At 43.3% G+C, this 13,026-nt stretch overlaps 1 protein-coding gene across 4 annotated transcripts in view; it reads right to left on the reverse strand.

The window, feature by feature from the left end:
• The window catches only part of SMG6 (SMG6, nonsense mediated mRNA decay factor), a 214,292-nt gene that overhangs the window by 156,558 nt on the left and 44,708 nt on the right, over positions 1-13,026 (reverse strand). For all 4 annotated transcript variants that reach the window (XM_021067586.1, XM_021067587.1, XM_021067588.1 and 1 more), the window contains exon 9: positions 6,320-6,381. In XM_021067586.1, the coding sequence (XP_020923245.1) occupies positions 6,320-6,381 (62 nt within the window). The remainder of the gene's footprint in view (positions 1-6,319; positions 6,382-13,026) is intronic.

The following is a 13,026-nucleotide window of genomic DNA, read 5'->3' on the forward strand; positions in this document are numbered from 1 at the left end:
GGAAGAGCCCCAGTCTGAATTAATAAATAGCTTCTGGAAAGCCACAGGGAAGGGAATCCTTCTCAAAAGATACAAAACAGTTTCAGGTCCCTGAGAAAGGTGCTTCCACTTTTACCTGAACCTTGGCCTTCTTCCCTCCCTGCTTTAGAAAACCCCAGAGCTCTCTGGCATCCTGGCCATCTTTGTTCCTTGCCCTGGGATGGCAACTCCTATGACTGACCTCCTAGTACCCAGAAATCATGCCACAGTTATGGGTCAATTACAGTTTATATTGCAGTGCCCTTCTCTGCTGAGCTGTCCTCATTTTCATTGGCACAAGACATACCAGGCATTCGCTTTTCCCACCTCCCCCCACATGCCATTTCAAGTGCCCCACTGCCCAACAACAACACAACCAGAAACACACTCTTCACCCCTCCCCAAAAAAGTTTCAGAACCATTAAAACTCATGGTCGGTTTGGAATGGCAGAGAGTGATATGTTTGGGGCTGGATTGGATCCATTTTTCCCCCGGGCTGTAACAAAGGTTTCATTTTAAATTCTGACACTGTGCAGCACTCTTTCTGGTCGGAGGTGGGAAGGGGGGCTAGCACTTCTCATTACGAGGATAGCAGAGTTCACTCTGCTTGAAAAGCAGCCACTTCGGGCAAGTTTCAGAGCCATGTGTCTCCGTGTTGAAAGGCAGGAGAGAGCCAGCACAGAACGACATGACAGAAGCGTCACGTGGGACACTCTTGCTTCGAGGCTGTTGTCTGAGGAAGCCTCTTCCCTGGGATGGGAATTGAAACAGATCCATTAACACTCCCTAGGTCAGACTGAAGTCTCAAACGAGCACCAGGCCAAATGTCCATATCCTCTTTTTTTTTTTGAAAGTTTAAAAAAAACCTTCACCTTTCGACTGGTTCAACATGATTAAAACAAAAGAAAAAAAAATCAAATGCATAAGGATATAAGTTAACTTCAATCTTGAGATCTGAGGGAAGATGGAGTTCTCACACAGAAATCAGCTTTGTTAGGCAACAACTGAAGGACGCACAGATAAAGGCTTCTCCCTCGGAGCTCAGGAACAGGGTTTCTGGTGCCCAATTTCATAACTAAAATGATGTCTGAGTTTGGCCTCGAATTACCTGTAAGTAGTTTTATTTCTTCCTCTTCACCCCGTTTTGCAGAGCAAAAATTATACTAAAACTGAGATAATGACAGTATATAATTGGTTTAGGAAGAAAGCCCACAAAATAAAATTATGGTTTTTACGAATATATATATATATATACACATATACATATGTGTGTGTGTGTGTGTATATATATATAGTGGATATATATGTATGTATGTAAATGCAGTAAAAAGGTCTGGAAGACCATATAACCTGCTGTCTACCGTTATCTCTTTGGAGGGCACAGGGATTGGGAGAGAGTTTAAAGAAATTTTAGAGAAGAATGTTATACTTTTACAAGGAGATTTTATATATCACTTATGTAGTAACCGTAAGAGTTTTAGCCAAGAAACAGCAGCAACAGTAGCAGAAGAGGAGGGAAAGCACCAAAAAATGGCAATTTATAACAGCAAAAAACTGGACACAGTCTAAGTGCCCAACAGCATATGATTAAGATGGCACATCCATACAACTGAATTCTATTTTTTAAAAGCTGCATTAGATTTTCTTTATGTGAAGGAAAGCTCAACATATATTAAATGAAGACAGTTTTACAGTGTTGAATGTGATCTTTTATACACATTTGTAAAAAATAAAAGAATGTATGTGCATGATACATAGAAAAAAAAGATAAAAATATATACCAAATGTTTGCAGTGGAGAGTAATCTCTGGATAGTGAGAATATGGCTAATTTTTTATTTCTTCTTTTTTTGCTAGGTTTTCTAAATATTACACAGTAAGATTTCCCCTATAGTGAATACGTCTGGCTTTTGTATATAAAACATTTGTAATTTTAAAAATAAATAGAGATAAACATTATATTTTTAATAATTCAAAGTCCAAAAATAAATCTATGAGTCTTTGAATTCCAAGAGATCTTGAAGCAAACAGCATGACTAGACAAGCAAGTAAAAACTAAAGTGGTAACTTCAACCTTGAATGGGAAGCAGAATTATTCTATTCGTCACAAATCAAGTCTGCAGGATGTCGGACCTCTCCGTGGAGCGTGAGCTCTGTTTCTCCCCAGGAAAGCCGGGGTCTGTCAGGAGCCACTCGGCATCCCTGAGCGGTTCCTCTTTCTGAGCCCGAGAGGATTCTGCCCCTATCCTTTAAAACTGCAGAAGATATGATCATTTTCAGAATATGTGTTTCACTGGCTTAAGTGACTGCTTTCTGAAGTGTTCTCTTTAGAGACACCTTGTCTCATTTGAATGGCAGTTTCAAGAAACCAATCTTTCAGACAACACTGGGACCTAGACCCGAGAGTGACTCAGACAGTGACTAACGGGGCAGGACCCAACCTCTCGGATGCTGGGGGACGCAGCTGGGCTAGACAACATTCTCTGCAGAAAAGAATCAGGATCCCTAACTTTTGCTTCTTAATTTCAAAAAACTGAACAAGACAGGAGCGAATCAGTAGCAAAAAAACAAAACAAAACTAAGCCGTGTGACAGGGTAACGAGTGAGAGAGAAAAAAAATCATAGTGCTACAGAACTTAAGGACTAAAACAGACCTTGAGATCATCTATTTAAACTACTGATAAGGAAAACGGAGTCCACAGAGGCTTTGACTTTGTTCGCTCTCGAGGTCTTATAACTAGCTGACAGAGAAAAACTCTTTTTGGCACCTGATTGCATCTAATGCTCTGACCCTCTTTTTCGCTGGCTGCTGGGAGGCAGAGGAGTCTAGTGTTGCACATAGTAGGCCCTCAAGCATACACTGATGCAACTGGGAACATGGGGCACAGAGAAGACGACGCCTAGGAGAGCCCCTCGGGGGCTTTTCTCAGCAGGCAGGCGGGACAGTGGATGTGTCTTCAGCTGCTCCCCATTACAATCTCCTCACTCTTAATTCGTTTTCAACGCCTCCCACATTTCACATCTTCTTGGTAATTAGGCAGCCGTCCATGTTGTTGTGTGTGGCTTGGGCTCATTGCTTTTCTAGTCTTACAGACTTCTATATTTTTTTTTTTCCAATAGAAACATTATTGCTGTGTCTGCCTTCCAGAATAAATACGGGGCTCAATTCTTTATTTGCCTCCAGGAGAGCAGAGGAGGAATACTCACGGAGGGGCTGGAGTGCCTAGAATTTACATACGTTTTCCTCATGTAAACAACTACTACAACTCACTGCCCATGAAGGTGGAATGAGACTGGCCTCATCTTTGCCAACGGAATGTGTTATATGCAGGAATGGAAGAGATCTTGAAAAATAATCTGGACCACAGGAAACTACCTCTGACAAATGAGATAATCTATTCATTTTTAAAGACTTCCAGAGAAGACAATTCCCGAACATCTTCCCTCGGTGAAATTTTCTTACACCTAACACAAACCTCTCCAGCTGCAACATAAGCCAATTTTTCTCTTGGTGTTGTCCCACAGAAATCAAATCTATCTGGTTATGATTCTTTCATATTTAAACATACTTAGAGTACCCCTCACAGCTGTCTCTAAGTAAACTTTTTCTTACCTTAATTTTTTAAGATTAATTTTTTCTCTCAGAAATAATTTTCTAGCTTTTTAATCATTGTGTTTTTTCTCTTCAAACTTCCTCCAAAATATATTTATTTAAACACGAGAATTTTAAAGGGGGGGGAATAAGGAACTAACTAATGCTTAAACTGATTTAAATATATATATATATATATATATATAAAAAATATTCCTACATTCCGGACCACGATTTATAACTTTTTTAGTCCCCAAAGTCTCAAACAGAGCTAGGGCAGTGGTTCTCAACCAGGAACAATTCTGCCCCACAGGCTATGTCTGGAAATGTCTGGAGACAGCTTGAATTGTCATAACTGGGCCAAGGGGAAGGGACGCTACTGGCATGTGGTGGGTAGAAGCCTGGGTTGCTATGAAACATCCTCCATGGGAGAGTCCCCTACAACAGAGAATTATCAGGGTCAAAATATCAACAATACAGAGGTTGAGTAAACATGGTATATAAAAATTTAAAGAACAGGAGTTCCCGTCGTGGCTCAGTGGTTAACGAATCTGACTAGGAACCATGAGGTTGCGGGTTTGATCCCTGCCCTTGCTCAGTGGGTTAAGGATCTGGTGTTGCCGTGAGCTGTGGTGTAGGATGCAGATGCAGCTCAGATCCCAAGTTGATGTGGCTCTGGCGTAGGCTGGCAGCTACAGCTCCGATTTGACCCCTAGCCTGGGAACCTCCATATGCCGCAGGAGCGGCCCAAGAAATGGCAAAAAGACCAAAAAAAAAAAAAAAAAAAAAAAAAAAAAAAAAAAAAAAAAAAATTAAAGAACAAACATATATGCCAAAAAAAAGGAAAAAAAGATAGAAAATACTTACTAGAAAGATAGTAAGGAAAAGAAAGATTTTTAATTAATTTATTTATTTATTTTTGTCTTTTTGCCATTTCTTGGGCCGCTCCTGCGGCATATGGAGGTTCCCAGGCTAGGGGTCGAATCGGAGCTGTAGCTGCCAGCCTACGTCAGAGCCACAGCAACGTGGGATCTGAGCCGCGTCTGCCACCTACACCACAGCTCACGGCAACCCCGGATCGTTAACCCACTGAGCAAGAGCAGGGATCGAACCCGCAACCTCGTGGTTCCTAGTCAGATTCGTTAACCACTGCACCACAACAGGAACTCCGAAAAGAAGGATTTTTAAAATGAGAATTAAGAAAAAAGGACAAATAAGGAACCACAGCGCCTATTTTAAGTGCAACACAACAGCATTCCTGCTACGTGCTCGTTTATGAAGTGATACTGATATTCCCTTACCCACCCTGCAACCGCCGCTTTGCATTACTCACGTGTGACTGGCCTGGGTCTACTAAAAGCTATTAGATCCTTCTCTCCAGTCTCCCCTAGTCAACTCATCTCTTGTAGTGATTCACTCACTGCTACAACAAACATTCTCTGCGCACCTACTACACGCCAAGGACTAGGGAGATAAGAGCGTTCAGCAAAAACGCCCGCCAGAGGAGGGCTAACTTGGGGGTAGGGGGAGGCCAGAGGGGTGCTACTGCTACTGATGCACCTAGTTTACTTTCCTGGGTAAATTACTCCACATTTATTTTTGCTAATAGAGATGCATCTACTGGCACTATGCCAAGTTTCCCAAGTCATTTCAAAATCAAGACTATGGTCATCCCGGTCACTCTTGCCCAGGCTGATGACAAATGACTACGTAACAGGCATACTTTCTAGTTCACCATCCACAAACAGCGTTTTTTCAAGCAGGACAAAGCCTTTCAGTTCTCCCACTGAGGAAACCTTCTAGCGCATTACAGATAAACTTACACGGTTATGACAGAAACTGAAACAGTGCCAACCACTGGGGGATCTATAATTCAAAACAAATCACCTCAAAGGTACCTCACAATAAAAGCTCCAACTCAGAAGATATTAAAATGCACAGAAGACCTGAGGGCATCGTCACCCACTCCTCTCCTGGACTAACGAGGCTCCCAGCACAGGGGCGCTGGCTTTAGGCAGTGAGGACAAACTCTGATCCACCAAAGGAATACTCAAAACTTGATCTCTTTCCAGGGACTCGACAGCTCAAGTAACAAGGTCTCACACTCACACTCACACACACACCCACACCCACACCACCTTCCCTGAGATTTATATGGAAATCCATGGTGGATAGTGAGACCACAGAAAAGTCTTGGCATTTACTGAGAGCAGCAACATGGTGTAGGAAACAGAGCCTAAGAGGAAAGGGTATATGGTTCAGAAGGAAGAGAAAACGCTGGAGGAAGAAAGTGTGTTGCTCTTCTCTTTAAGGGAAAATTAGAGGACAGAATTTTCCCCCAAGGAGGACCCCTGGCAGCTGCACCCAGGGACTAAGCATGACTTCCTCGAGGAGCTCACTAGGGGCTGGGCCGGAAGGCAGAGGAAAGAGAAACCCTGAGGGATTGGGGTGGGGGTTGGGGGAAGACTGTGGTTAAAGGGGGTTTTTTCGTGAAGGTAGAGAAAGAAGAGCCAGCAGGCTGGAGAGTAATCGTTCCCAAATGTCACGAGCACAGTAGGAGAGTGAGGGAAGGGAAGAGGAGAGAAGGTGGAGGCCCCTAAGAATTCACACCCTGTGCCCTCAGTTACAAACACAGTCTAGTTGCTAACAATATTAAATTCCAAAATGACTTGTAATGTAGGAAAATAAAATAAACATCCTGCACACTTACCCAATCCGGGTAAACAGCTTCCCATGGGCATGGAGAAAACTGAGGATGAACCTTTTGTTCAGCTGCATGGGAAAAAGAGAAAGGAGAAAACAATTAAACTTTCCCCAGTTTCCTGTTACTGAACAGAGTCCCTAGTGACACAATAACCTGGCCAGGGTCTAAGGGGTGGGCACTGGGGATGGGAACCAAATGAACATGCCCAAACTCTCACACAGACCCAGGGCCCATGCCCAACAGCTGTTGCTCAGCTGAGCCAAAATGACAGCAGGCTCAGCGAGTGAACAGCACCCTCTGCTGGCAGTGGTGACTGCGTGCAGGGAGCGAAGCAATGAACCCAACTAGGCTGGGTAGAAAGGGAGATGCCAGGCACTCTCTGCCATCTAGGAGGTGGCCCCATAATGATGGAAATAAAACACTGACAAGAACAGGACAGAGATGATAATGATCTTGGATAAGTCCCTAATCTTACTTATGAGCTGTTTCTCTACCTTCTCCAAAACTAAAACTCCCTTTTGGTTACCAAGGGGGAGGAAACCCACCGCTAACTAGCTCATCAAATTGTACTTCTCCAGCTTTTAAACTAAAGTTCAAATCTTTCTCTCTCTCTTTTTTTTTTCCCCCTTTTAGAAAAGCTGAACGCTGGGTTTTTATGTTAAATTCTCTGGGTTTTAAATGTTGGCTACTAATGAAAAAAATTTAAACATTAAGCAAGCCAAAAACACACATTTGCCAGCCACATCTGGCTCACATCAATGAGCTACCAAATTTGCAATCTCAGTTCAAGGTTCTAGAAAATCTATTTCTATCACAACTTAGGGAAGATATTCCTCTGAGCAAAACAAGGCAGGGGAAAAAAATGTCAACTCCCAAGAGTGGAAATAATCTAAAGACCAAACCCTGTCATCTTCCCTGGTCTCCTGGAAGCAATATGCTCTGTAGCCAGACAGGAAGAGGGATCAAGAATCCTGATCTCCAGGGAGTGGTTAGGGCAAGGAACAGTCCAGCACCCTGGATGCCTTCCCCAGGAGGAAAAAACTCTTCCGGCTTATACTCTTGCAAAACAGAACACCAACCAAATTGTGGCAGTTTCACTAATTTCATATGAAGTCGGGTGTGGAGAAAGGCGGGCATCTCATCTCACCAATGCCTCGGACCACTAACCATACAATCTTCAGTCTTTACTTTTGCTTAAACGAATTACATTGAATCAGCAATACTAGATCAAACATTGGTTTCTGTGGCTCGTAAGCTCAGGATACTTCACGGAAGGTAACCTGTCTCTACAGTGAGATGAGTCAAGGGGGTGGACGACGCTGGGTTCCATGAACAGAAGGGAAAGGTGAGGAACTGATGCAAAGTAAACGGCTGATGGTTCCACCACGTCAGTGGCAAGGCCTGGGCTAGAAGGGAAAGGAAGGTGGTTTGAAAAACTTACCCCTCGAACTTCTGCCACGTCCCTGTCGTGGGGTCTCAGGCAACTGATCTAACCTCCCTAAGTTTTTCTTTCCACCCAATGGAGTTAAGAGAACCTATATGTTAAGGTAGTGGTGCATGAGATAAGGCAAGTAAAAGCACAGGCTTGGCATGCTGTAAACACTCAACTGTCAGCCGAACATTCTCTCCCAATGAGTGGTAAAATATTAACTAGAGAATCCAGATGAAGGATATACGGAGTTCTTCATATTATTCTTACAACTTTTCCACGGGGAGGAAATTATTTTAAATAAAAAAGTAAAAAAAAAAAATTCCCTCTCTATTTTTAACTCAATTGTCCCTCTTTCCAGCTGTCAATCATAAACAGGTTAACTCATGCATAACTAAGAGGAATTTCACACATACAGAGTACTTTGGTAGAAACAGAATGATACTAACCCATCTCATTCAAGCCAATTATCATCCCCGAAGCTGCAAGGGAGTTCAGAAATTTAAACAACCTTGGAGTTCCCGTTGTGGTGAAGAGGAAACAGTCCTACTAGGAACCATGAGGTTGTGGGCTCGATCCCTGGCCTTGCTCAGTAGGTTAAGGATCTGGCATCTGTGAGCTGTGGTATAGGTCACAGGTGCAGCTCCGATTAGATCTCTAGCCTGGGAACAGCCACATGTCGCAGGTAGGGCCCTAAAAGGACAAAACGACAGAAAGAAAGAAGAGAAAAGAAAAGAAAGAAATTTAAACAACTTAAACTACTAAATGGCAGAGTTAGAACTTGAACCCAGGTCTTCTGATTCCAAAACAGTTCTCCTCCCCTTAAACTGCCATCTATCTCAGTAAGAGAACTGGTGAGCTTGCTTATTCATGCAGGGCTGATGAGGGCAGAAGAACAATTTAAAAAGCAGTTCGGTTTTACTTTTAAGTTTCCCTTACTGATTAGTAGGAAACATACTGTGTGACCCACAATGACTGCTGGAATAAAATCAGTGCACCAAGAGATTTCTTCATATTGTGGCTCTAGCTATACTTCCCAAAGACCTTTCCCTTAGGGTAGCAGAGGAAGCCTACTTAATCACCTGACTTCACACCTGCCATGATCATAATTTAACTATATCTAATAGAAAGTGGACTTCAATGCATTGTTTTTCAACTAGTGATAGTGAAGGGAATCTTAGGGAACTTTTTCAAACTATACACACATTCTCTCTGACCTTGGTTAATGAGAACCACTGCTTTATTTTTAGTCTGAAAGTACCTGTTACCCTAAATATAGCTTCTCTTTATTTGTCACCAACAACATTTCGAGTAGGAAAGGAGCTAAAATGCAGATGCCTTCTAGAGAGAGGTAAAGGCATGTTATATTGAGGAAGCAGATTTGTTATAGATTGATCAAAATGGGACTAAGCACCATCACATCTAATAACATGAAGTCAGCAAGCGCTGAGGCAGAAATTTTGCAAAACTTAACTGATACCAAGTCTACAGCAAGGAATATCTTAGTCTGAGCTTTCTCGCTCTCTAATATGCCACCATGGACCGGCTTTCATGTTTGGAACGTGTTTATTCTTAACAACATACTCAATGGTCTCACTCAAGAGAGAGCTATTACTCCTTGAATGGTGAGACTGTCTGCCTCCAGGTCTTCCTCACGCAATTACATACTGTTCACCAGAAGCTAACAAAGCTTCTTGGGTGTAGCCCTGAGAGACAGTGTTAGAATTATGAAAGGCTCTTTGGTTCCAGTTCAAAACCAATTCACTATGGACTCCTGAGCATTTCGTATCATCTAAAAGCAACGACCTAAAGAGAGACTAATGGCAGTAGTTGGATGGGCAGATCCCTGGACACTCACAATACTGTCTGTCCTGCCTTCAACTATGGGATTATGAGTAAAAAGCTTTGGGTTGTTCCTCAACTGTAAAATGGAATTTCCACCACGATGGTACCTAACTCGGAGCTCAAAGGACAGTAGAAAGCTTTCTGAAGAGTAAAGGTCTTATGCAAGCCCTGGTTATCATCACTCAGAAGTGCCTAAGTGGTCTGTGAACTGTGGAGCAAGAAAGGAGAAAGAAGCTGCTCAGAGGCAGCAGGACATCACCACAGGAGAGGACTCTGAAACATGCCCAAGTTTAATTCCTAATAGTTGTTCTTGCTTCTAAACAGGTGTATGGGGAGTTCCCGTCGTGGCGCAGTGGTTAACGAATCCGACTAGGAACCATGAGGTTGCGGGTTCGGTCCCTGCCCTTGCTCAGTGGGTTAACGATCTGGCGTTGCCCTGAGCTGTGGTGTAGGTTGCAGACGCGGCTCAGATCCCGCGTTGCTGTGGCTCTGGCGTAGGCCGGTGGCTACAGCTCCAATTCGACCCCTAGCCTGGGAACCTCCATATGCCGCGGGAGCGGCCCAAGAAATAGCAAAAAGACAATAAATAAATAAATAAATAAAATAAAAATAAACAGGTGTATGGAAAACCGAATTTCTGAAAAGTGAATCATTTGAAGGACAGCAGGAGTACTCAGTATTTAGAAGAATTCCAACATGCATCTTTAAAGTGTTTGGGGGAGCATAAATTATCGTTCTCTAACTTATTTATCTGAAATGAGTCTACTTTTATATACCAAGTACTGAAAAAAAAAACTTTGTTGGAGTTCTTCATGACTCAGCAGGTTAAAGATCTGGCATTGTCACTGCAGCAGCTCGGGTTCGATCCCTGGCCCAGGAACTTCCGCATGCTGCTTACAGCCAAACCAAAACCAAAACCAAAACAAACAAACAGAAAAACCCCTTTGTTGTGTTTTATTTTATTTGTTCTATGGCCGTATCCACAGCATATGGAAGTTCCTGGGCCAGGGACTGAATCCGATCCACAGCTGCAGCAACACTAGAGCCTTTAACTCACTGTGCTGGGCTGAGGGTAGAACCCACAACTCCACAGTGACCCAAGCAGCTGCAGTCGGATTCTTAACCCGATGTGCCACAGCAGGAACTCCTTTGCTGTGTTTTTAAAAGGCGGCTCTATCCTCTTAGATATGAGGCAACTAGGCGAAGATCAAATTTCAGTGGTACCTGCTGCTAGTAAATGCCCAGGACTCAGAGCCTGCCATCAAAGCCCATTTACCAGCTCCCTGAAGCACGGAGATCACAGGGTGGAAGAGAATGTGTGCACAGAGGTGAAGCTGCCCACTTTCACCCTTATGCTCCCTGCCAGGCACAATCAAGAGCAAACCAACAGGACAGGGCCCGAAAAGCCAAAGAACTTGTAGTCCAAGAACAAAAGGTAACATACCAACTTGCCAACTCCCCATTTATGCTCCAAAACCTAAGACAAGGCCTACTGGCCATGAAGGTGCCAGGAGGCAATCTGTTTCCCTTACTGTCCCTATCCCTCAGCCAGAAAGTCTGCAACAGGGAGATCTCGAGAGATAACAGAGAAAGTGGGGAAGGAGGGCGTGGCGCACAAAATGTGGAAACCTATCAGTAAGTCAGTAGTGTAACAATCATTTAGTCAGGATAAAAATTATTCAGTATTCCTCTCTCCAGGATATAGATAAAGAAAGAAACAGAGGCAAGTCAAGCAGCAAGACTCAAATGCTTTACAGGGAGACAGAGCAAACCACAAAATCAATCCTCAAATCCCATACTTGGACCAAAAAGCCAGGCTGAGCGTGAGATGGATGGAGCGGGTATGGTGATTACGCCTCACCTTCCGTTTCTTCGCCCCTGAACTGTTCTGGGCAGGATGACAGCTCAATTAGCTCTAATTAAGCCCAAGTTCCATGTAGAGACGTCCTACTTAGACGGCTGGATCTGAGCCATGTGAATTCAAGTGTAAAACATGCCTCTTAAACCCTTGAAACAACAACCATTGAAACAACTGCTCTCACTCTCACACTGCAGCTTAGTGCTGCCTCAACAAAGTCTTACATTAAAGCAATTTACTTGCTATTACTTCATTATCTCTCCCACTTAAAGCCAGCAGACCAGAGGGAAGTCACGCTAAATGTCAAATCGGCAGTCAGCTCCAGAAAACACCGCCAGCAAGCAGAGGGACAGCCGAGCTTAGAGTACCTGGCTGTCTCTCAGAAGGGAAACTGGCACTAAGTCTAAAGAAAAGAACCACCAATGTGTGACTATTCTGCATTTATTGCTCATTTGTTTACTGGGGAGAAGGATGAATAGAAAATAGTATGAACAAAGACCACTGACCTGGTTTCAAGACCTGGGTTAAAAGTTTGGTTATGCCATTTATTTGCTATTTAACTATCAACCAGTCATGTCAACGTCCTAAGTCTGCTTCTTCAACTATAAAATGAGAAGGTTGAGAGATCAGTATCAACGATTCCATAACCCTGAGTGTGTGCCCATTTCAAGAAGAGCTCCTACAGGATCAGAATCCCCAGGGGCAGGGGATGTGGACTGTGTATCAGCATTTTTAAAATGTCTCCAAGTAATTCTGAAAGAGCCAGATTGGGAAAACAGCTAGATCCTGGATTGGCAAATTATGGCCCAAAGGTCAAGTCCAGCCTGCCACCTGTTTTTCAGTACAGCCCATGGGCTAAGGATGGTTTTTGGTAGGGTTTTTTGCTTTTTTCCTTTTTTTTTTTTTCCTTTTTTTTTTTAGGGCTATACCTGCAGCACATGGAAGTTCCCAGGCTAGGGGTCCAATCAGAGCTGCAGCTGCCGGCCTACACAACAGCCATGGCAACACCAGATCCGAGCCTCATCTGCTGACCTACACCACAGCTCACAGCAACACCGGATCCTTAACCCACTGAGCGCAGTCAGGGATCAAACTCACGTCCTAATGGATACTAGGAGGATTCATTTCCACTGAGCTGCAATGGGAACTCCAGTTTTTGTATTTTTTAATGATTGAAAAAAAATCAAAAGAATGTTTCATGACACATGAAAATTATATAAAATTTAAACGTCAGTGTCCACAATAAAATTCTACTGAAACACAGCCACACTTAGTTTCATATTGTCTGGGGCTGCTTTCCCCTTACAAAAGCAGAGCTAGGTAGCTGCATCAGAGAGGGTATGGCCCAAAAGCCTAAAATATTTACTCTCTGGACTTTTACAGAAAAAGTTTGCTGATTCCTGGACTCATCAAATGTCTACCTGCACAACACTTGAGGGTTACCACACACATACTGGAAATAGCAATGCTTCTCATGGGCTGTTTAAAAGAAGCTCCACCTCCCAGGATGTTCTGACACCTGCTCTCCCTCCTACCACCTCAGGGGAATCACCAAATCCACAATGTTCCTTCCAATTCTAA

This window comes from Sus scrofa, chromosome 12 (genome assembly GCF_000003025.6).
Source record: "Sus scrofa isolate TJ Tabasco breed Duroc chromosome 12, Sscrofa11.1, whole genome shotgun sequence".
Taxonomy (NCBI): Eukaryota; Metazoa; Chordata; class Mammalia; order Artiodactyla; family Suidae; genus Sus; species Sus scrofa.